The 26,942-nt window shown below is 29.5% G+C and overlaps 1 protein-coding gene across 1 annotated transcript; it reads left to right on the forward strand.

Moving 5' to 3' along the window:
- Positions 1-1,892: 1,892 nt before the first annotated feature.
- LOC123293028 lies at positions 1,893-25,693 on the forward strand. Its single transcript, XM_044873744.1, has 5 exons — positions 1,893-2,024; positions 22,612-22,816; positions 22,882-23,207; positions 24,251-25,294; positions 25,394-25,693. The coding sequence occupies exons 1-5, from the start codon at positions 1,998-2,000 to the stop codon at positions 25,691-25,693; spliced, it is 1,902 nt and encodes a 633-aa protein (XP_044729679.1). The 5' UTR covers positions 1,893-1,997.
- The last annotated feature ends 1,249 nt before the right edge of the window (positions 25,694-26,942 follow it).

Consider the following 26,942-nt stretch of genomic DNA (forward strand, 5'->3'; position numbering starts at 1 on the left):
TCATTTCTTTGACTGTAATTAATCGTTTAAAATAAGTTTCATCTTTGCTCGAAATGCATATTTAAAATTGTTTTTTACGACGTTTAGAACTCTTCAACCGGACTCTACAACATTTACTTGGAAGATCAATAGCTCACTCATGTATTGGGTCAGTACTAGCGACAAAATGTCTTCTCAACCTTGCTCAATTGTGCGAAAATTTCTGCCACCAGCTCCCCAAATATTGCTGATATTTATGATTTTCAAAGTTTAGTATACAAAAAATTATTTATTTATAATATAATAACAATTGTTTTGATTTAGGATTTATAAAAAGTTTTACTGTTTGTGTATTTATGTATAACTGAAATTGAATTTTTTGTTCATTGTCTTTTAAAATATATATTTCGTGCAGGAGGTTCTATCAGCATATTATTCAATAAACAGGATAATATTATTCAGGTCAAATAAAGATTAAAAACTTGAAACAGTAGTATTTGTTTAGATCTGAAAATTACTACAAGAATCGAAAGAAAAATCGCTAACTACAGAAAAAAGCTTTAGCCATTAGTTGACAAGGGCATTAAAGACAATTCGTTTGTGTCCATGACTTTGACCTACAGTTATCGATAAGCTTCTAGCGTATTTTCTATCGATTAAACGCAATAATGATATACTTTTAAGTCGCATTTTCTCCGAAAGCTAATGATAGTTTTTTTATGAGGAACTACATTATAATTTCTATCTCTGACCGTTTAGAATTTAAATTGGATATTAAAGAAACCCGAAGAACTTGGTTCAATCTAATATCAGAGCATGATGCCCCCCATCAAACTCTGCAACTTTTGTGTCAGTTATTTTTTGATTGGCTAACTACATAACGAGATATTTCTGTCCGTCTGTCCCTCTGTGGACACGATAACTCAAAAACGAAAACAGATATTAAACTGAAATTTTTATAACATACTCAGGATGTAAAACATGAGGTCGAGTTCGCAACTAAGCAACATAGGTCAATTGGGTCTTGGGTCCGTAAGACCTATCTTGTAAACCAATATAGTTAGAACAAAAGTTAAATATATAAATGTTGCTTATATTAAAATAAACAACTTTTGTAAACATCACTGTTTACCTGTGAGAGCGTAAATTAGGACAAAATCTTGGTGACCATTTTCTCCAAAACTATAAAAGATAGAAAGTTGACAATTTGCAGGTAGCTTCAACTAGTGGTCACCTGTGAAACATTCTTGAAAAACGAAAAAAATTCAGATCATTCGAACACACTTTCGAAAATTCCGACAAAAAGCCGGCATAATTGTCTTAGTTTTTACTCTCCTAATATATAAAAAATAATGCAAGCATTGACATTCAACACTTTCTATACAGGGTATTTCAACAATTGTTTGCTTTCACTTGAATTTTTTTTATTAAAGCGCAACTACGCTTCAAGCGAAAGCAACAAAACACCACTTGTTGCAAAATCTTCAAGTGTGTATCAATTTTTAGTTCTATACAAATTTTTCCAAAATTGTATGTCTATTTTGACTGGATAATTTTAGTTTGTAGACATTTTCAATATTAGTAGACAGCTTCGAAACGTATTACAGTTTTTTTTTAAACCATCATGCTTGTATATATTATTATACCGGATAAAATGAAAGAATATATAAGTTAGGAAAGAAGGAAGCACATCCATAGAAACCATTTTTATAAAAAATACATAGTTTGTTTTGTTACCCTGGATCCCGAACGTATACCTATACTAACTACATTTATTTATACAAATAATTTGAGAAAATAAAATAATTCATAAATGTATTTGTCACGCGAATTCTACTGTTTAGTTATTTACATTTAGTTAATGATTTTGGACAAATAGAAAAATAAAGAAACGTAAAATAAATAAACTTAAATGTTTAGTTACCAAATAGTTTTTTAATAGTTTTGTTGTGTATAATGGCGTTAATGCAAATTTTATTGGCAAATATTACGCATGAGTCATCGATATAATAGAGATAATGGCATTCAATTTTCGAGCTGAACAGGTATGTTACGCACGTTTGGTTAGGTATATTCTTTAATGATAGTTTTTTAATCATTCCTTGTTTACATAAAACAAGTTGTTTAGTTAATCTACGAATGCTCTTCGAATATGCTTTGTTTACACAATAGAATTGATTTTTCGGTGTTTTAATTACGATGTATTTGTTTCTTATTTTCAACTTTGATGATGAATTTTGTTATAAATTTATGAATGACAAAAAATAAGAATAAAGTTTGCGATATCTGCGTTGGTTTTCGAAATATCGAAAGTTAATAATTTAAACAAAATTGTTAACTTTCCATATTTTGAAAATTACTCCAGATATCGAAAAATTGTATTCTTATTTTTCGTCTTATATTGTCAAGTTATAACATAGTTCACCATCAAAATTGAAAATATAAACAAAATTTTTTTTAAATTTTTGTCCCCATTACCGTGCTTACCTATACATCCTTAATTAGTCGACCGCAGCGAGTTTTTTTTGTTTTCAATAATTTATTAAGGTTTTAGTTTTAAATATTTTTTTATTTATTTCGTTCAGTTTAACCACAAAAAATGAAAATGTTGAACAATTATTTATCAAAGTTGTCTGCAATAAGCAAAGTATACTCCTAGGTGCTGTATACATTCCTCCATCGTCAAGGTTGGGTTCTTATACCTCGCATTGCGAATCTATTGAAGAAATTCTAAGAAATGATTCAAAATTCAGATAAATATTAATTGTAGGTGACTATAATTTGCCGGGCATATCATGGTCAAACGAAGCTATCCCCAATCATACTTGTAATTCTCAGGTAATAGTTGATAGTTTTTCATTTTTTCATCTGTATCAACGTAATTTTATAACTAACTCTTTTAATGATTCTCTTGACCTCTTATTTTCATCTACTGATGATTTATCTGTTACTCGAGCTGAACCTTTGCTTGTTGAGGATAGCTACCACCCTGCAATTTCATGTAGTTTAGATATAACTTTCGATGTTTCCACAATGAATAAAAGTTGCCACCTTTTAGATTATAAAAATTGTAATTATAATGATTTATCTCTAGCCATTAATAGTATTGATTGGACTGGTGTGTTTGATAATTTATCAGTGAATTCAGCTTTTGATAGTTTCTATGACTGCCTGATGGATAACGTAAGACAATTCACTCCTGTTAAGAAACTTTATAATAAGACCTATCCTGATTGGTTTTCTAGGGAACTTAAATTAGCTATTTCAAATAAAAAAATATACCATAAGCTTTACAAACAAACCAATTCAATTCGTTATTATGATCTCTTTACTGAAGCTAGAAAAGCCTGTAAATTATTGGTAAAACAACACCATAACTCTTATATTGATTTAGTACAACAATCTATTCCTCAAAATATAAGTTACTTTTGGAATTTTGTTAATAAACTCAAAAAATCAGGAGGAATACCAAATCATATGTATTTAGATAATGTAACTGCCGATGATCGTCAAGGTATAGTCAACTTGTTCGTAGCTAATTTCTCTTCTGTTTATGAAACTGCAGCAAATACAAATCCAAATTTCAGTTACCCATCATCTGTTAATATTAACTCATGCTATATATCTCCAGAAATTATTTATAAAAAGCAAAATTCTTTAGATGTGAATAAGAAGTCAGGTCCTGATAATATCGCTCCTCTGTTACTAAGAAATCTTGCTGAAATCTTAGTCAATCCTCTTACATACCTTTTCAACTATTCTCTTGCAACTGGTGTGTTTCCTGACTGCTTAAAAATAAGTAGAGTAGTACCACTTTATAAATCTGGCAATAAATCTGACGTTCGTAACTATCGCCCAATCACAATTCAATCTACAATTGCGAAAATCTTTGAAAGTTGCGTGTTGGATTTTATTAGTCCATTTTTCAAAAATATTATTATCTCGGAACAACATGGTTTTACTCAAGGACGCTCAACTAATACAAACCTCTTAATATTTCAAAATGAAGTTCTTAATGCATTTGAAAGAGGCAATCAATTGGAAGTCGTTTACACGGATTTTAGTAAAGCGTTTGACAAAGTAAACCACAATATCCTTATTTCCAAACTCCAAGCCTATGGTTTCTCCGGCCCATTATTGGACTGGACATCCAGTTATTTAAGTGGAAGACGGCAATTCGTTAATTTGGAATCTTCTTCTTCTTGTATCTATTTAGCAACTTCAGGAATACCCCAAGGTTCACATCTTGGACCGTTCCTTTTTTTGTTATATATTAACGATATCAAACCATTCTTACAACGTTGCTCCTTTCTGTTATTCGAAGACGATCTTAAATTATTTTTGCCTATTTCCTCTGATAATGACTGTGCAATTCTTCAAAACTGCATTAATAAATTAGATAACTGGTGCGAAATTAATCAATTATATCTGAATTACTCCAAATGTTCCATCGTTAGTTATTATAAAAACAAATCCCCAATTTTCAATCCCTACACAATTAATAGTCACACACTGGCTCGGTATGAGAAGTTGCGAGATCTAGGTATAATTATGAGTCATGATTTGTCCTTTGCTCATTATATCGATACCACCTGTAAAAAGGCTCATCGAATGCTAGGCTTTATTTTTAGAACTTCTTCTAACTTTACAGACATGAACGTTTTACTTACCTTGTATCTTGCATTAGTTCGTCCTATCTTAGAATATGGTACATTAGTTTGGTCCCCGCACTATGAATGCTACATCGACAGAATTGAAAGCGTACAAAGAACATTTTTGAGAATGATTGGTTTCAGACTTGGCTATACATTTGACGACCATAATTATGAGGAGTTGTACAGTAGATTTTCAATTGATTTGTTGATTAAAAGACGAGATACAGCTGATATGGTATTTCTATATAAATTACTTAACAATACAATAGACAGTTCCTACCTCTTAAATTTAATTAATTTAAATGTTCCTAATGTGAACTTAAGAAAAAATCAATTATTTAATGTTCCATTTGCCAAAAGTAATTATTTATTTCACAAACCAATTAATAGAATAATGCGTAATGCCAATAACTTCTGTGATTCCATTGATTTTTTTCAACAAAATTTATATACATTTAAGAGAAGTATACAAAATAATAATTCTTAGCCATAGCACTAAAATTCGTTGCTTTAATGTAAAAGTTTTCACTTTCTTTTATTTTATATATACAAATTTTTTCTGTTCTTTTAAATTATATTTTATAACAATTTTTATTGTATTTATTGTAGATATTTATATCATTTTTTTTTTTAAATTATTGTATTTATTTTATTCCTACATTTATTGTATTTCTATATTTTATATTTTAATTATTTTTATTTATGTACATACTAATTATACTTGTAAAGGGTTAGCTGCCCGTTTATAATAAATAAATAAATAAATATTAATTTCCATCGACTAGTTTTGAAGAAATCTATGAAAAATATCATCCATCTAACGTTTTCCCATAAACCAATGTTAAATATGCCTACTTTTGAAGTCATTTATTTATTTAAATAATCGGGCAACCAGCTCCCCCTAAAATTTTCAGAAATGAATTCAACTTAGTCCAACTTCATATATAAAAAATCAAGCTTTTTATCCAAAATTGTCCTGGCACTCGTACATCCTTAACGTCGAATTATTAAAAATTACCTACACCGTAAAAAGATTTGTAAGAAAATAATGTTCTTAAGGTATTTCGATACCAAAAAAATCCAAAAAATCCAAAAATATTGAAATTTTATTTATCAATTAATCATCCTATTATACACGTTTTTTGTGAAAAATTTATATCGATTATCTGGTTACGGTTTAGAAGAAATTAACTACCAAAGTCATTTTTTTACCAAAAAAGGCACATTTCTCATAAACTGTACAGAGAAACGATATGAATTTTTCACAAAAGCCCTATTAAGGCCCTGTTTCACAAGGGTGATTTATTGACAAATGAAATTTTAAATTTTTGTTATCATTTTTATAATAATAGTATGAAAAGTTAGCACTTTTTACTAACTATTTAAATTTTATTTTATCTGTTTGAAAGCTGATGCTTCCTGTGTAGCTCCATTTCATTTTAATCCAGTTCTGACAACGTCATCCATGAGAAAACCATAAAAGTCTTAAATTTGCAGCAAGTATGCACGACAAGAGGACGAATAACTCAATATCAATCCAACTGATTTCGATGATTATTTTTAGTGACAAATTAGTTAGCGTACTTCAGATTCACTAAAAATTACAAAATAAAAAAACTTTTCCAAAACAAATAATATACACTAAAAAGTAAAAAAATAACAATAATACAATGTATTTAAAATTATTGTTATTTTTGGAGTCGGTGTCAGTCGGGCTAATGTAGCAAACTATTCTGTCAGAGTTGTTTCCTTGGCTGACACCGACTCCAAAAATAACAATAATTTTAACTGCATTGTATAATTATCGTTATTTTTTTACTTTTTAGTGCATATTATTAGTATAGGAAAAGTTTTTCTTTTCAAGTCGGTTTTCTTTTTGTTAAAAGTTTTTTATTCATGCTTCTAAAAAATCTTATCTTCACGGTTTTTGCTAGTTAACAACGATTTTAGAGTGAAGAAAAACTAAGCAAAAAAAAAATCATTTTTACTTAATTATAAATAATGATGACTAATTTTAACATAACATCTATAACTATTTGCTTCAGAAGAAGATATTGTTTTTGTTATTGGCAATCATAAAATATTTTCCATCATGTTTGATTTGATAATATCACGCAATATTCTTACATCATAAACATATATGGCTTACAGAAAATACATGCCATGTTAACGTTATATCTATAGATACGTTACTACGATAGTCTACATTGTATCTAAGATCAAACTGATTTGAAAACTTTTCCTATTTAAAAATTAATTTTTTATGACTTTTATGGTTTAATGTCGCCTTTAAAACATCACTTCGAAGGTGAAGGTTGTGTTAGATTATTAAGAATGTACGAACGCCAGAGAAATTTTGGTTGAAAGGCTTGATTTTCTTATTTATATAAAGTTGGACTAGATCTAAATAAATTCTGAAAATTTTAAGGAGGGCCCGATTATTTAAATATTAAAATGACTTCAAAAGTAGGTATATTTAACATTGATCTTATGAGAAAACAGTAGATTGATGATATGTTGTCATAGATTTCTCCGAAACTAGACGGTAAGATTAAAAAAACTAAAGTTGAAACCTTAATAAATTATTGAATACAAAAAAAAACCCGTTGTGTCCGACTAATTAAGGATGTATGAGCACGATAGTGGGGACACAAATTTAAAAAACTATATATTTTCAATTTTGCTGGTGAATTATGGTTATAGCCAGACAATATTGGACAAAAAGTAAGAATAAAATTTTGAGATATCTGGAGTAATTTTCGAAATATCGAAAATTGAAAATTTTGTTTAATTATTTAGCTTTCGATATTTTGAAAACCAAGGCAGCTATCAAGAAATTTTATTCTTATTTTTCGTCAACAGTCATGAAGTTATAACAAAAGTCATCATCAAAGTTGAAAATAAAATACAAATAATTTCAAGAACAAAAAAAACTTGCCTTGGCGCTCGTACTACCTTTAAACACTAAAACACACAATACTGCAATTTTCAAGTTATAAATATTCATTTCCTATCGCTTTCGTAATAAACCAATAGCAAATTTCTATGAATTAATATTATATCTGATATTTGGAGGATTGATTAAGTTTTCCAATTAATTACAATGCGGTTTTAATCGGGGATCGAATATCGATTGTATGTGAATTCGTATTTTATGATTTACAGATTTTTTTGAGGAAAATGAAAGTCATTTTATAGAGTTCGAAACTATTTTTCAACCCTTTCGACAATCACAAACTGACTGTCATTTGTTTGTACCTATTTCTTGTTTTTTTGATGACTTTTTAATAATATTTATATTTGACAAAAAATAATAAAAAATAAAATCGATTTCTTTGAGACTCGAACCACGGTAAAACAATTTTTTTTTTCTATATTACCAAACTTACCTTTATTATAGTCAAGGCAGACAAAAACAACCATAGAAATTTTGCTTTATTATTCATTTCGGAAACTTTGAGATTTTGTGACAATTTTTTTGTTTAAATTTTGCAAATTTAAATTTAATTTGTTATCTTGAAAATATGCTCAGAATAATTTATAAATGATATTCTTTTAAATATTTTCGTGGTAAAATACCTACCTGTATGTAAGCAAAGAGTACATATAATGTTTATTGTGTATATAACTATTCATGAACTATAGGGTGGCCAAATACATACGCATAACAAAAAGTAGGACATCCGGAATATTAATTTATAAGCTTTTCTGAACAAGAATCAATTGAGAAAATGTAGTCCTCTTGTTTTGCACACTCAATTCCATTCAACGCCTGCAATATTAGTCTTCTCAACACTTCCACAGTTCTTATTCATCAAAATCTATACCAAAATCTAAAAAGATCAAACGATCATATATGGCTTTCATTAAAGACACAGGCTTTTATTAAAAATAACCAAAAATGTCCATGAAAGGTTAAACAGATAAGAGAGGCATATATCAAATTTCCAGGCAAAAGTCAAAAAAATCAACTCTTTTTGTTTTGCATTGAAAGTTGTTTTTTTTGTGTAGTTATAGATAACCAATCCATCACAAACAGGTCACTTGAGTTATCTTAACCTCTTAACCTCTCTGTTCTTACAGATACATGTTGTTATAGTTGTTAGTGCCATTAAGTAAGGTTTTTTTTTTTATATTGAAGACGAAGGTTTGTGTTTTATTTATTAGTATTTAATGTTGATGTTTCTATGAATATAATTAAATATTTGTGATCCATATTTCCTGTTAAAAAAGGTAACTTTTTTTCATTAAATTTATCAAACTCAAAACTTTTTGATTATGTGCCCCTTTTTCCCCGGTAAATTTTTTTGGAACAGGGCAAATAAGTATTCTATAGTATATTTATGAAAAAAAAAACTTGCACGAGCTAGCGTCTTTTCTTTTAAGACAAAGGCAAAGATAGAGATTAGGATTCAGTCAAAACTCAAGGAGCAAGCAGTTTTCCAGTGAAAATTTGTAATTTACAAATTCCAAATCACCTTACGTGGAAACAAAAGCAAGCATAGATAAGAATAAAGTGGCTTAGAAGCAAAAAAAAATTGAAGAAGAAAATAAAATAATTGGGTTTGAAGGCAAATATGACTAAAAAAAATTTTTATTATTATTTTCAAATAAAAGGTACTTTTACATTTAAATAGTCTTTTGAATCAATTTTGAGCATAAAAATCACTTCATTATATTTTGTCCGTAAATCCCTATCTCTATATATTATAAATGCGAAAGTAAGCATGTTTGTTTGTTTGTTACGCTTTCACGCAAAAACTAGCGAATGGTTTTTAATGAAACTGTACAGCAATATAGCTCATACATTAGAATAACACATGAGCTATAAATTATAAAAATATGGACATTTAAAAAAAAAAATTAATTTAATCTTTTGAATTTTTTAGAGAAATCTTTAATTTATGGTTGATAATCATCACAGATGGAGCAGAATGATGATCATTTTGAACCATAAATTAATGATTTCTGTAAAAATTTAAAGCAGTAAATTTCACAACTCATGGACACCTTTCTGATATACTCGGTATACAAAAAAATTGAAACTGGAGGCTATAAAGCGGTGGTTTTTACTTTTAAGCCCAGTGAAGAGGGCGGGTATCAAAATAGCCTGATATAAATAATCCACTGTGAGCCGTTTTAAAAACAAAACTCCATTTCGGACACCCGTTATATAAGCCTATGATGCTACCTATAGAACATTATATTATTAATGTAAATTACTATTTTCTTTAGTACCATTCACTATATTAAACGAGTTTTCCCCTTTTATATATAAAATATAATATTCATTTTCTCATGGAAAAACTTTCAATCAATTCTTTAGAAAAGTTTTCTGTTAGTTGTTTCGCGGTTGTCGTTCTGTAGTTGATGCTTCAATATTGTCAGTGGTATTATTATATAATACTTGTATATCAATTGGAACCACAATTTTTATGTAACAATAACTAATTACTGTCATCTATTGTTATACTTTTTTAATCAATCAAAAAAATTTAAATAAAAAACTGTTACTTTTCTTTTAAATTAAAATTTTAAAATTATATGTTTTTGAAATATTAAAATGTTTTATGGATTTTAATTTGTGTTTTTATATGTAATCAACAAGCAGACGAAAAACTTTTGAGGTATTAATTATTTAAATATGGTTTTTTTACCGAGTGCTTTAAAATTTTATCTAGTCTTCGAAAAAATAGGAAACAAGTTGAACTTTGAAAAGATCTTTATTTGCTTATTCTGACCTCCAAAGTCCCTTTGATTTGAATTCCTAGTTTTTATTTTATAGTGGATGAAAAAGGGTAAATTTATGTAAAATGGAAGATTTTTGTAATTTTTTAAAAATTACAATAAACAATTAAGGTACAATTTTATATACAACAATTTTCATCGTCGACAAAATTGATAGTTCTTAAGATATTTATCAAAACTCGATTCAACATAATTTTTCAGAATAGGTTCAGAACATGCAAACTAAAGGCTCCTTCAAGTTCAGTTTGGTTCTTATTCTTTAGAAACTGCACATTAGAAAAATTTCTGATTTTACCGGACTAAGGAAAAAAAAAACACAGAGTGAATGTAAAAATCAGGTTATCTCTTTTAATTTTTTGAAAAATGCTCTGTAAATATTGTTTGATGCAAAAATATTTTTTTTCTAATTTTAAAGAATTTAATAATTATGAAGAAGCGTCGGAAATTATCTAAGATATTTGTATATGAATAATTCAATAACCTAACTTATAGTTCCTTATACAATTCTATGTTCAATAATAATTATTTACCTGTATATAAGAAATATATAGATACACAGGGTATTTACCCTTGATGTATAAGTATACTAATTTTAGTCCCCAGTTTGTAACGCTTACTTAACGCAAATATTGATGATACGAACAAAATTTTGTTATGGGTGTTTATAAAATCACCTAATTTGTCCGCTCGCCTGTCTACCCGTCCGTGATCCCGATAACTCAAGAGATATAAAGCTATAATTTTTATAGCGAGCTCAGGACGTAAAAATTGAGTTTGCTTTCGTAAATGAGGAACATGACAATTGCAAACGTGTCTTGTAAATCGTTAGAGATAAAACAAAAATTTAAATGTTATGTTCCAAACTTATCGTTCCAAAATGTTTCAAAATGTACAACTTTTGTTTGAAACATTTTTTCGTAAACAGTACTAGTTGATTGATGAGGGAGCAATTTAGGACAAACCTTGGGTGTTCATTTTCTCCAAGACCATAGAATAAAAAGGAGTTGAAAATTTGCGAAAATTTCAACTAGTTATCTTGTGAAACATTTTCGAAAAATGAAAAAAAAATCAAGAAAATATTTTTGAAAATTTTCATATTCAACACTTTCTATACAGGGTATTTCAACAATTAACTCAGTCAATTATTTTAAACATAAAATTAATAAAATTATCGAGTGAAAATACACAAAATCTTTACCTGAATTCAAAATTATTCTAGTGTCTACTGCCGGCAAGTTCCTAAATACGGCAGTGATAACACCCGGTATTATTATATAAAATATGCAATGTTATTATTGTACAAACTAATATTAATTAAATTAATAAGAATATTAATTGACAAAAATTAAACTTATTACATGACTGGTTTATCGGAGATATCTCCGCTATAATTCAATTAATTAATTTAGAAGGGTTTTTTTTCGTGAGTTTGACCTTCTTTCACGGTCAAACATAGCAAGTTAAATAAAGGAAATTCCTTTGATATAATACATAACATACTAAATTAATTACCCAGCACTTCATTCCTAATACAATAAGTTTAAATTTCTCTTTTCCTTAAGCTTGGTTCAAATTAATCAGAATTACTAAGACTTAGTAATCACTGCATTTTTTCTCTGTAAATGTCAATTAAGATTAGAAAAACAGTTTTTGCGGGTTTAATAATCTTTTTCACAACATTAGGCATGTCAAAGAAAGGACGAACTTTTTTAGAAAACAATTAATCAAACTTATTGAACCATTGATCGAACCTACAGTTTTGATATAATTACATAAAATCCAGCATGCTTTCTAAATTAGTATACGCCCGAAAAATATTATTCCGCAAAATGCTCAAAAAACTCCCCAAAGTTGACACTTGATGAAGATTTTGTTAGGAAAATGATATTTTTATACCATGTATATGAAATATACCAAAGTATATTAAGTTTAGTCCCAAGTTTGTAACGCTTTAAAATGTTGATGCTATGAACAAAATTTTGGTATAGGTGTTCATAGAATCATCTAATTAGTCCATTTCCGGTTGTCTGTCTGTCGTCTGTCATTACGATTACTCAAAAACGAAAAGAGATATCAAGCTGAAATTTTTATAGAGTGCTGAGGACGTAAAAAGTGAGATCAAGTTCGTAAATGAGCAACATAGGTCAATTGAGTCTTAGGTCCGTAGGACCCATCTTGTAAATTAGAGATAGAAGAAAAGTTTAAATGTAAAAAAAAAAAAAAACTTTTGCTTGAAACATTTTTTCGTAAACATCACTGTTTAACCGTGAATTATGCGCAAATTGTAGTGGGTATATAAGTTATATTTGTGTGACATGTATGTGTGTGTAATGTGACAGAGTAATCTACACTATCTATACATGGTATTTCAACAATTAACTTAGTCAATTGTTTGTTTTCACTTGTTGGATTCAAAATTTGATTAATCGAATTTTCTGTACGGCTAAGAAAAATTCTTTGGTGAAGATACATCGTGCAAAAATAACTCTAATTTTCTGAGTATATTATCTCAAATATTTCTAGGTCAACAATAAAAGGATCGTTTCACATGTTTTTTCCTTTTAAATTGTTACATATTGTTAGCTCCGTCATTCATCCCTTAAATTCGGACATTAAATTATTATTATTGTATGTTTATTTGTATTATCAGAAATATCTGGTCTCCCTTTTATTCTAAACAACATCAAGAAAAAAAAAACATAGAATAGCATGTATACCGATATATGTATGTCCTGTATAGTAACTACTGTATCCCTCAAATAACATATTTATATGTATATTGCACTATTATTATATAGGAATATAGAGGGGTTTGTTGTGTATATTGTAAGTGGTGTTTAAGGATTATCTAGTGCGACACTTCTATGATCCTGAAATGATTAGTGACACCCATGAGGATAACACAATACCTACATTTATATAGCTCTACGTACTTGCATAATATATACAGAATGTACAAAACTTTTTTGACTAATTTGCCTAGAATATTACGCCAGTCAAATTCTATATAAAAATCGTAAAACACGATGTAAAGCTAAGGGATCCAAATAACATATCAAAAAAGCAGCTTTATATCGCCTTCTGGCCGCCATTTGTACTAGTTTTCTAGAAAACTTTTTTTTCGTCTTTTAAATATTTTTTAGTTAATAATAATAATTATTATTATTTTATTTTAATAATTAATAGTATTCATTAATTAAAGCTATCTACAAGTTTTCGTCTCTCCATCCTTTATATTTTTGGAGAAAATGTACACCAAAGTTTTGGTCTAATTTGACCTCTCACGAGAAAACATGTTAAAAAAAATTGTTTCAAACAAAAGTTTTTTTTTTTTTAGAAAGATTTTTTACATTTAAATTTAAACTTTTGTTCTATTTTACATTTCTGAAAATCGTGTAAATTTTTCAAGCATCATATCTCAAAAACTCTCGTCTTTTTAATGCGCATTTTTTTCGTCAGAGCCGTAGATTTTTTTTTTCGTTTTGCCAATATAGCCGTGTCTAAATGGGAATGTTATATTTATCACGTTATCACCCAACAAATAAAAAAATTACAGTTTACAATTTCATTGATTTAAGCCTGTCTTTGAGTTAATTCTATCAGACTATATAACCATAAAAAATGATCGGATATGAATCACTTAAAATTACATTCAAAAACTTGAACTATTTAATTTTCGAATGATAAACTCCAAAGTTCACTCGGCAACAAAAATTAACGAATTTCAACAACTTTTTTTTGGAATAAAAGTATCTTTTAAGTTATGCTTACATTTGAAGAGTTTATGAATATATTCAAAGGCTTAATCCTCTCTAAGCGCTCCTAAATTTCAGTCATTGATTATATCCTTTCACAACTAGGGAAAAAACTTCAAAAGTATGACCAGATACGCTTGAAACCTAAATGCTCCATTATTTTTCAAATGGCCAACATTTCATTCAAATGAAAACAATTACCTTGAAAAAATTCAATACAGTTAGTTCATTATACCATGTATTTATAAAATATATCAAGGTATATTAAGTTTAGTCCCAGGTTTGTAACGCTTAAAAATATTGATGCTACGAAAAAAAATTTGGTATATAGGTATTCATAGAATCTTCTAATTAGTCCATTTTCGGTTGTCCGTCCGTCCGTCTGTCAACTCGATAACTCAAAAACGAAAAAAGATAACAAACTGAAATTTACAAATGTACTCAGGACGTAAAAAGTGAGGTCGAGTTCGTAAATGAGTAACATTGGTCAATTGGGTCTTGAGTCCGTAGGACCCATCTTGTAAACCGTTAGAGATAGAACAACAGTTCAAATATAAAATGTTCCTTATAAAAAAATAAACAACTTTTGTTTGAAACATTTTTTCGTAAACATCACTGTTTACCCGCGAGAGCACAAATTGTATAGTATGTATTATATGGGAATATCAGTTATATATGTGTGACATGTATGTATTTGTAATGTGATAAAGTAATCAACACTGTCTATACATGGTATTTCAACAATTAAATCAGTCAATTGTTTGTTTTCACTTGTTTCCATTTAAATTCACAATAGATTAGGTCACTCTGTACTTGCTACATAATACAAGTGCATGCAATATTCTTCACATGTGTTAAAGATGTCATTGTTTAAAAAAATGTATATATCCTTAATCAATTACAAAAAAATGGTTTTTTAACAATTACATATGTTTTCCGAATTGTAATTTCTGCATAATAAAAAACGATTGTATACAAAACAACTCGACTCATGTCATGTTTCTAAAAATCTCCCTAAATTGTTTATTTTAGTTTTAATACTCGAATTTAATTTCCAAACACTATAAAATTTTCATTTGAACCATAAAAATTTTGGATCATAATAGTAGTCTGATAAATGAGCACTCCGGAACAACTAAAAAAATAGGCGATGATCTTCAAAATCGGTTAAGTTTGGAGACGTTTAGGGTTCCGTACCCGAAAAATTTGTCTTAGGGTTTTTTATCAAAGATCAAATTTAAATTTCGAGATGCGGATATACAGTGTGTTCATTTCAAAAGTATCATGCCTTCATATGGAATTCATACCTTCCATATTCTGTGTAGTCTACTTAAGAACCAATTAATCGATTTAATTATTTTTATCATGGTTGAAAAGAGCATTCTATGACCTTTTACATTAACAACAAGGTAGATTGCCATTTGAAATTTCAAAATAAGAGTGGCTAGGGATGAAAAGATGAAATATAAAATTTTCTAGGTACCATTTTTGAACTTCCCCTTGGATATCTAAATGGACGTGTACTCACAACAATAATCACATCAGGTTAAGAGTTATTAAGGATGGATACTTTTGGAATGAACACACTGTATATAATAGGGAATATTACTTAAAATTAATTAATAAAAGTGCAAATTCAGTGAGAGCAATTCAAATATCTTAAACGAAAATTCAAATTTTAAAACGGACGTGACGTCATAGTATGTGGCTTGTCAAACTTGTTGACATACCGTATGGTATTAATTACTTATATTTTGTATGGTATTACCATGAATATATACTATAATTACTACATACGTGGGTATTACACCTGTATAAACAGTACATTGAACTTTCACCAACTGACAGACCACATATTAATAAGTCATCAAGAGAGAGCGCCAAAAGGACTGCGTTTAAACATCTCAAATTTATGATCCATTTTGAATATTTTTGTACACTTAATTACAGCATTTTTTAAGAATATTTGTATTTTTTACTATGTTATAACGGTGTAAACAATGAATTAAAAATATAAAAAAAATAGATGAATATTCCCATGGTAGAACTAGAGAAGATATGCTCATATGCAGGTAGGAGTAGGATGAGGACATTGTCTCACTCTCTCGCACGGTACCCTATCACCGCCATATTGCTTATTTGTTCATAGTGTAGGCGGTGAGTAGGTTTTGTATGCATTTACGGGTCTTACCGAACAAGGAGTGTATTTCGACGTATTTTGACCCGCTGAAACCGAATTTTCAGCTTGCTCATCGCTCAGAATCGGGGGGGGGGGGGTTATTTATATATAAGTTATTGAAAATTTAGTATAAATATTTTGTCCCATTTTATTCTACATGAAAAAGCAAATATTTCCTATTTACATTGATAGGACCAATTGAACCGGAGATATGGTTAAAATTGTAAACAAAAATGATTTTCCATAAGGTCGGAATCACATAAAAATACGTTTTATGAATTACCAAAAGAAAACCCCACATAATTATATATGAGAAAATTGCAAATTTGTTCTAGTTTAAGAATCTTTGTGGGCACTCAGCGCCTACACTATTCCGTTCGAGCTGTCAAGTTGGTCAATGTTTTGTTTAGATATTTGCAATATCAAATTGTCTCATAAAAAATTGAAAAAATCTGAGGCGCTTGTGTAAAAAGTTTATTACACAAGGATTGTTCACATAAACGTATTCACGTTTTTTACAACATTTAAACCAGGAAGCGGGAACAAGGTAAGATGGCGTCGACTGGGTACGTGTGCGAATTTAACCAAAACTCGTCCTCCATCGAGCATACCTTGTCTAATTCTACCAAGAATATTCCCTATTAGCGATAATGAACGATCACTCTTGTATGTTGAATAAAATAACACCAACCATTTTCCTACTATTCGAAAAAAAAACTGCAAGTCTAGTCCTACCATAAGCATAATAAAATTTGTAGACTATCAAAATTGGATCCAAAACCAATTATCAAATGTAATTGATGTAAGGTAGAATGATAATAAATAAAAGTAAATTGCATTGAAAATAAGTTTTTTGTTAAATAGAAATTTTACTAGTTAAATTATCCTTCTCGATGACTACCAATTTAATATTGGTAATTGAAACAAGTGTTTAGTAACACCTGCCATGTACAATATACATTCACTATATAAAACATAATATACTAAATCGAAGGGTATGAAGAATTTAGGATATTATTTTTATGTCTAAGACATTTCATGAAATAGAATTTCATGACTTTATATCGAACTCAAACAAATTTAATAAACAATATGGTGGAAGCGCAAATAAATGTGTAGTACTATTAAAAGTCGATATGTTGGATAATTTACTTGCGTTTCCACCATTTATTTACTCAATCATCATTACATAATATAAAACAAAGTCGCTTCCCGCAATCTGTCCCTATGTATGCTTAGATCTTTAAAACTACGCAATGGATTTAGATGTGGTTTTTTAATAGATAGAGATTCAAAAGAAAGGTTTTTATGTATAATACGTTCATAATATAGTAGAGACATGCTGATAATTTTAGAGATTTCTAATGTAATGTCGTAAATAAACACATTATTGTATTTAAAGGCATTCTGAAGTATATTTAGTATCAGCATTGCACCCATGCGAAGCCATCTATATAAGGTGTTCTATAATTAACTTCAAAAATCTTATTTTCCTAAATAAGCTTATAAAGACGAACGAAAAAGTTATTTAAAAAAATTTTGATCTGACGCCGAATTTCCGAGAAAATAAACCAAAATAATTAATAAATTTATCCAACGACATATCACTTAGAAATAGAAGGATAACTTTATCGTGACTGGGTGGGGATAAATAAAAATTTTAAAAAGTGAGTTAGATAATTTGATAATTAAATGCAATGATAAAAACAACAATTATTGCTGTCTTTATCGTTGCATTTAAAAAGGTGAAATAGATAATGTTATAATGAAATGCAACGATAAAGACATCCTTTTATTTATAAGTGTTTTGTCATTAAACAATTTTATGTATTGATTTAGATAATTATCTCGGAAATAGATCAAAATTTGATCATGACCTTTTTCGTTCGTCTTTATAAACAAGAAATTGGGAGTTCTACAGTTAATTATAAACACCTTAGGCACTTAGATGACAGACATACTCATCAACGTAGAGACAAAACCGCTGAACCTAGAATAATGAAATTTGGGTATTTTGCAAATTATCACCTCATGTATAAATAGAGGTTGAAAGTTCGTATAGAGTAGGTGTTATTTTTTGTAAAAACACTCTTAAATGAAAATGACCAAACACGCATTTTATTTAGGGATTTTCAAGGTGCAGCCCCTAGAGTAAAAAATAAGGGTTGAAAGTATAAAAATAACAAAAAGATTGAAAAATCACGAAAGCTTTCAAAGAACGTCGAATTTTTTGTACAATTGCACTCGTTAAACCATTAAACATTTCAATAGTTAAACATTTCAATAGTTTTTTTTTTTTTTTTTTTTTTTTTGAACACATGTTTGAAATGTTTAAAAAAACCTCAATTTTCCCTATTGCCAAACTTCATTTTATCAATCCTCCAATTTTCGCATCATTATGGCCTATATCCTAGAAAAAAACAAATATTTAATTTTTTTAGTATAATATTTCTAGAGTATAATATGTCGATAAAGAAGAATTATAATACAATAACTACAATAACTAATCAAATGAATGGTCAAAATACTATTTATTTTTATACCATGTATATATGAAATATACATAGTATATTAAGTTTAGTCCAAAGTTTGTACGGCCTAAAAATATTCATGCTACGAAAAAAATTTTGGTATAGGTGTTCATAGAATCACCTAATTAGTCGATTTCCGGTTGTCCGTCCATCCGTCCGTCCGTCTGTGGACACGATAACTCAAAAACGAAAAGAGATATCAAGATGAAATTTTTATAGCGTACTCAGAACCTAAAAACTGAGGTCAAGTTCGTAAATGAGCAATATGGGTCAATTGGGTCTTGGGTCCGTTGGACCCATCTTGTAAACCGTTAGAGATAGAACAAAAGTTTAAATGTAAAAAATGTTCTTTATAAAAAAATAAACAACTTTTGTTTGAAACATTTTTTCGTAAACATCACTGTTTACCCGCGAGAGCACAAATTGTATAGTATGTATTATATGGGAATATCAGTTATATATGTGTGACATGTATGTATGTGTAATGTGATAAAGTAATCAACACTGTCTATACATGGTATTTCAACAATTAAATCAGTCAATTGTTTGTTTTCACTTGTTTCCATTTAAATTCACAATAGATTAGGTCACTCTATACTTGCTACATAATACAAGTGCATGCAATATTCTTCACATGTGTCACAGTCTTATTAGGTGCAAATTTTATAGTATACATTAATATGGGAATATCAGTGTGTGTGTAGCTATTTAAAAGTGGATATCTTTTTTTATTAACGGGACGTCAAAAAACAAACGATTGCTTCATCAACACTGTCTATACATGGTATTTCAACAATTAAATCAGTCAATTGTTTGTTTTCACTTGTTTTTAAATAAAATTTTATGTATTATTCATTGTTATAAAATCAGTTTAATATTATTATGATAAATTATGGTAATGTTAATATTAAATTTTGTACGCTATTTAAAATTTTGAAAACAAAGATGGTCTGTTGACGACCCATACTACCTTAAAATCCATGTAATTGCCCACAAAATGCCTAAACATATCATGAAATTCCCTATTTCTATCATTTCTTGTAACATATAGTACACTGCATTGGAAGGTTATCCTCCACGTGACTGAGTAGTTTTCACCCGAAATTCAATTTGATATTGTTAATAGTACTTGTTACAAAAGGGGAAACATTTTTTTTTCTGCTTAACGACCATACCAATATAATAAGTATAACGCCTTTTTACAATTGAATTTATATCAAATAACGTGATTTAAAGCTTATTATTTTTATACACCAAACAATATTATATTGGCGTTGGTAGTGTAGCTTCTATTTACTGGTAGATTACTTTAATGATATTTGTATTTACATATGTAATATCAATTAAATGTTTCGAAGGGATTGAATCCTTTACGGTTTTTTTTATGGATTAATTTTTTTATGATTAATGAGAGAGTTATAAATCTTGAGATTAAAATTTGTAAAATAAAAAAACGAATTTATTTTAAGGATTTTAGTCTATAATTTACGAGATTAGAAAATTTGTAAACATCTGTAATATTAGATACTTTATATATTTATAGTAACTTTTACATCGATGTTGTGAAATGGCTACGCGCAAATAAAAAATTATTAAACAGTGCTTCACACAATAAGCTTCGCAAATCAATTTTCTGTCAATTTATGGATAGTGTGTTACATCTGACTGAACTCAGAATAAAACTTATGCAAGAAATTTTGTATTTTCACGTTCGCAATAAGGAATATTCATTTCTTTTTTTACTTTAATAAAAGCTCATTCGAATCATAAATAACAGAGAAAAATCCTTACCTATAATATAAATGCCAAAAAAGCTCTGTTTGCCTGTCTGTGTGTATACGCAATAACTACTAATACCGATTACAGAGGTAGTCTGAAGCCTAAGAAAAAACATAGGCTACTTTTTAATGCGAAAAAATTAGACAGAGCCGATCTTAATTTTAATTTAACTTTTTTCATTTTTACGGTACATTCATATTTTGTTGAAAAATGCGAAAAAAAAAAATATTTTGACAGATTAAAGCTCCCGAAAATTAGATTTTTAAGAACTCTGTGCCAGTCTCCAGTCGTCACTTTTGATGTATTCCTCGAGGATCTATCAAAATTCATAGTTTCAGAAAGTTTAATTTAAAGCCATTCTAGTCTGAAAAATATCGACATATTAATAATAATAATAATAATAATACAAAAGAGAGCTGCCGCAAATGATTTCCAGCACCTATACCAAGGGGTTTTCTTGAGAAAAGCCTGTAACCCGAAAGTAATGTCTTCAGGTAAGAGAAGCCGCACAGAAAGCCTACAGCTACTATGTATTCAATTTTTCGGAACCAAACATTTTATACATGATACCCTGTAGATTACTGCAGGTATAAATAACATGTATGGAAGTTTCATCGTCCTCCAGATCATCAGAGAACTTGAGTTATGAAGGCAGTATTTCAGTCGACAGTGTTCCACCACTCTTCTCAAATACATCAACATAATAGGATGTCTCATTTTTTCGCTCTCGCAGTAAGCTGAAAAAATACTTCAATTTGACTAAAATAAAGGAAAATTTTGAGTGAATTGCGTGGATAATATTTCGAGTTTCGAGTTACAGTTCTTGCAAAACTTTGCCTTTTTTCTACCCTTTTGCCACCTCCAAATCTGATACTCGTTTTTCGATGTCAGGATTCCAGGAGTACTCATACGAAAAAGTTTATGTTTCTGTTTGAAATCCTTCAAAATTTTTCTTCATTTAGTCGAAAAGAGAATTTGTGAGCTTCCTTCAACCTCCGTGGCAGAAGCATAAAAATTGAGATACCCTGTCCTGTGCATCTTACGGTCAATTTATAACTCCCAAACTAAAAAAAGGGGTGCTATAAGTTTGACCACTATGTGTGTTTCTGTGTTTTTGTCTGTCTGTGGCATAATTCTTTTGGTTTCATTTGAAAGGTAATTTAACAGAGAGTGTTCTTAGCTATGTTTCAAGTGCGAATTATAGTGTTTTGTAACCGAAAAAAACTTGGCTCCATTCATTTCGAAAAATGAAATAGTAAAATAATTAATTCAAAACAATAATTCAAAAGACAAAGTCAACTCGAATATTTCAATTAAAATATTTCCAAAAATTTGTCCCAAAAAATAATAACTCTTTTAGTACCCTTTTAATCTCATCTTATGTCCTTGACCATCACTTTGATAATAATAATAATAATAATAATAATCAATTTATTTTTGACTCAATAAGAGTATAAATATGTCATACAAAGAAAAGAAAATCATATTTGTACATTTAATAGATCACACTTGTACGGACACAAATCAATTAGATAATTTTTTAAACAACATTTGAATCTGTTGAAATCTTGTATTGATATTGATTGAAGAAGGAGTGTTGTAAGTTTAAAGTGTTTATCTGTGCGTCTGTGTGTTTCTCAGTGACATAGTAGCCCCTAAACGGTCGAACCGACTTGATTGAGAACATTTTATAGCTAAGTTTCCAAAAATCAGTTTACAAGGAATAAATCGCATTTGCATAAATCGCATTTGCCGGGGGTTTTTTAAGTTTTGTAAATTTCACTTGTTCATAAAGAAAGTGCAGAATTCTTCATGTATATTTTGATTTCAATTCTTGTGAGAAGATTCAGAGAATCTTAAACATTGATTCTCTGAAACCATATTCGAAGTCGAAAAAAAATTATTTCGACTTTTTGGGGGCCTGAAAATTTATTGCTCAACCACTATGTTTTGTTTAAGGTTAATGGAAATTAATTTTGTTACAGTTTGATACTGAATTTAATCCAACTAATTTGGGAAATTGGGAAGTACCAAAATGGTATCCAGATAAACCATGCATCAGAAAAGGTTGTACAAAAATTATATCAAATGATCAAGGGCATATATTACCTGGTCTAAAAAAAACTTCAAGTCCTTGGGGTAATTATATTGGAACATGGCAATTACCAAAACGCATAACTAGAGAAATAGGTAAACACATATTTTTTTCATCTAATAAATTGGCTAATTTCTATATTTGATAACTTTTTTTCTAGCTAATGAATTAAACCGTCCTGATCCAGAAAAGGTTGAAGCTCGTCGTAGAAAATATTTATATGAAAAGAAGTACCTTGAAAAAAATTTTGGTCCAAATCGGTTTGTCTCCAAAGATAAATCAATCAGTCAAACTGATAAAGATAATACCACTACAACTCTCTACGTTAATAAAAGGGAAGCTGACAAATCAATTGCATATAATGATGAAAATAAACCATTAATACAGAGCGCTTCCATTTTAAGCGATGAAGAACGCACCAATTTAAGCGATGAAGAACGCCTTAAATTAAGAGAATCACCCGCCAATATAAATTTGGCTACTTTGGTAAGTGATGCATGATTGGTAGACGTTTTTTTTCCAACTTCAATAATTATTCGAAATTAGAAATTTTCGCCACTTTAAGGTAGTACGAGCACCAAGGCAATTTTAAATTTAAGGTTGAAATTATTTGTACCTTATTTTCAACTTTGATGCTCAATTTTGTTATAACTTCATGAATGTAGACGAAAAATAAGAACGCTATGTTTATATATCTGCCTTGGTTTTCGAAATATCGAATAATTAAACAAAATTTTAAATTTTCTGTATTTTGAAAATTACTACAGATATCGAAAAATTTTATTCTTACTTTTCGTCTTATATTGTCAACTTATAACATAATTCACCATCAAAATTGAAAATATATATATTTTTTTTAAATTTGTGTCTCCACTACCGTGCTCAAACATCTTTAATTATAGTCGGACACAACGGTTTTTTTTTTTTTTAATAATTTATTAAGGTTTTAACTTTAATTTAAATAGTTTTTTTTTAATTCTACCGTTTTCTCAAAAAACCAATATTAAATAATATGCCTAGTTTAGAAGTCATTTATTTATTTAAATAATCGGGAATACCCCCCCCCCCTTAAAATTTTCAGAATTGATTAAAACTTAACTTCAGTCTTTTATCCAAAATTGCCATGACGCTCGTACAATTTTGGATAAATCCTTATCTAGAGTAATTTTGACCTAAACCGATGACTGAATGAATAGTTTCTGAGATATCATGCAATATCAAATGCGTAAATTGAGATCACGGAGCAAGTAAACAAAAAGTGCGAAGCCAATAATAATTCATATTGCCCCAAATGTTTTGGATCCACACATCAAAAAACTTTGAAAAAGTTAAAAATATTTTTGTTTTCATTTTATTTCATTTTAGGTACAGCCTGTATTATGTTCCGTTCATGAGTCAGACAATTACTAATGCCTAAACTAAAAATTGTATGTCAAATATAATTATGTAATTATTTTTAAGTAATATAACTTTTTTTTCATAAATTTACATGTCTTATCATTCTTTGTAAAATGGAAATAAACTGGTAGCCTAAAGTGGAAAATGACGATAACAATAAACCGTACACACCTGGCGATTTAACATCACCAAGACATCGACATCATAGTCATGAAATGCTGAAAAGTACACCTAACGAGAAACTAACATTACCTCAAATAAATCAGTCACACGAACGATTATCTCATACAAGTGAAGATCAAGTTCCACCCGAAGTACAAATAGCCATTCATAATTTTCAAACAGCAAAAACATTCCATCGCGAAAATTTAGAACATCAACCTTTACCCGAAACGGTAACTGATCCATACTATCGACGATTACAAATGCAAGGACATCAACATCCAGGAATTGCTTTAAAAATTGAACCCATAGTAACCGGAGTCGGTTACAAACCTTACGGTGGTTATAGCCCAACTCAATGTACAAAATTAAAAGTATATCGTCCGAAAACTTGCACTCCTTGTAGTAAACAAGATCGACATATAAAAAATAATCGTCCAAGTACAACTGATAAGCGTAGATCCGTGCATACAATTATCCAAAAAGATATTACACCAATTGAATTAGCGATTTGTTGGGATGTAATACCGGAAAATCCCGAGGATGAACCAAAACGACCTGTACATATAGATGGGTCTAATGGTTCCGCTGCGCCAGCAGTATTTACAAAAGTTTATTCACCAAAACCTGAAGACGAACACGCAGAATCAACTCGAATACATACGCAATCATTTTTCGAAAAAGTCGAAAATCCTCAACGTGACCCAGGTGATAATGACGACTGCGATATGAATCATCACCAAAGAGCAAAAACAGCTTGGTGTGGAAAGACTGATAAAGATTTATGTAACCACATAAAACAAATGAAAATTTCTGATAATGGTCATGATGGAAAACATTCAGATAATGCCTCGCATTCTAGTAGCAATAAAGATAGTAAAAAAAGCAGTAAAAGCAACAGCCATAATTCACATTCGGCATACAAAAATAACGACGCAGTAAATGATCGAATACTAGAAAGACAAAACCATCATAGTCATAGCTCACCAAATTTATCCGTTTATGGCGATAAAGTGAAAAAATTTACAAAATCTTATGAAAAACTTACACCAGAATACAAACAATTATTTTGTCGACCATGTCCGGCATGTGAAGTAAAAAATTGGGAAAAGGAAAAAATTCGTCCGAAATCCGAATATAAAATGGCATTTAAAGCGGGAAAACCAAACAGTAGTTCATCCGATTCAAATTCTTATGGATCACATAAACCTTATATATGCGTTCCAAAACCAAGAGATCCATTTGTTAGAAAAAATTATCGAATTACAACATTGGCTCCACCATTCTGTTTAAAACCAGAGAAACGGGACTGTGAATACCCTGAACATTGGCGATTAGCAAGTGTTTATCAACATTCGTATAAACCAATGCAAACGCGTAAACGGCCTTTATTAGCAAGTGTTTATAATTAATTTTTATTTATTATTTAACAAGCTTGCTTGGGAACCATTATTTTTTATTGTTTTGTTTGAAAATAGGAGGATTCAACGAAAAATTTTTTAAGTTAGGAGGTAATATTCGCGAGATTACATAAACGAATGCTAAAATTTGTAACAAGATTAGATGATGGTCATATCAAACTTAAAACTTGGATCAATGGTTTCGATGTGGCGCCCCGAGCGATAATGTCTTACTCATAATATTAAGATCATTAGCATTCTGAGTTTTAGGTAGCTCAAATCGCCTCCTCAATTGTAAATAAAACATCCAAAAAGTTGAAAAATTCCATAAAATTTAAAAATTGAGAAACGGCGGACTTCCCAAAACTCTAGGGTTAAGGATTTCTATTCTAGTAAACGATTGAACTTCTTGTTGGGAAGAGATTTCAGTTATCAGGCCCGTGAGCAGAAAATATCCAGGGAGTCGGGGTTCAAACTTTTGTTTATCATGTTAGTTCATAAAGTCAATAAAAGTGATATTTAGTAACTATTCAAAAAGTTAAAATTCTGCGACGTAAAGAAAAAAACTTTTCCAAAACTCTGTGCGCATCGACCACTACACCGCGATGTATATTGCGCGAGACTAAACCGTTCAGCCGATCTTCAGACATTGTCGATCTATGGTATCTTTGTGTCAAAAAACGCACATCTATACACGGAGATATATTCTAGAATTTGCGTTTTTTATCACACAGATGTATGTTTTGAGACGATGCAAAGTTGAAAAGGAGCGTTCAATCGTCGCTGTTGTCACAGACAAAACTGCCAGAACGCGAAGCATTTGATTGATATTCGGAAACGCAATATCTTATAATCTTTATTGCAAATATCGAAATCTTCGAGTGAATTTTTGCCGTCCCGTCAAATCCGTCAATACGTTATCGCGAAGGTTGAACTTCGTCGACAAAGATGTCGGGGGGAATCATCGTGCAAAATTGAAAAGGCTAATTCAAAAACTTGAGCGCAAGAGCCTTCATCCAAATTTTCTATTTTATTGAGAAAGAGACAAGCAAAAATTAATAAAATGTGGTGATGAATCAAAAATCGATCTATAATCTTCAACTGAATCAGTCTGTACATTCGAGCGTTGAATCTGTTATGACGCGAACGTTTGCTTCCACAATTCTATGTCGTATTCATCGTAGATATTGCTCGTAGAATCAGCCAATTCGGTAACGTCTCTTCTAAAGTACTTGACTCAAAGACAAAGTCAAAGAATGTA

Source organism: Chrysoperla carnea, chromosome 2 (genome assembly GCF_905475395.1).
Source record: "Chrysoperla carnea chromosome 2, inChrCarn1.1, whole genome shotgun sequence".
Lineage (NCBI taxonomy): Eukaryota > Metazoa > Arthropoda > Insecta > Neuroptera > Chrysopidae > Chrysoperla > Chrysoperla carnea.

Bases quoted from the DNA above. Each gene is read 5' to 3' on its own strand.
- LOC123293028 (XM_044873744.1), top strand. From the start codon at position 1,998: ATGGCATTCAATTTTCGAGCTGAACAG. The intron at 2,025-22,611 runs GTATGTTACGCA...ATTTTGTTACAG, and splicing joins TCAATTTTCGAGCTGAACAG to TTTGATACTGAATTTAATCC. The intron at 25,295-25,393 runs GTGAAAAAATTT...AATTGGGAAAAG, and splicing joins TATCCGTTTATGGCGATAAA to GAAAAAATTCGTCCGAAATC.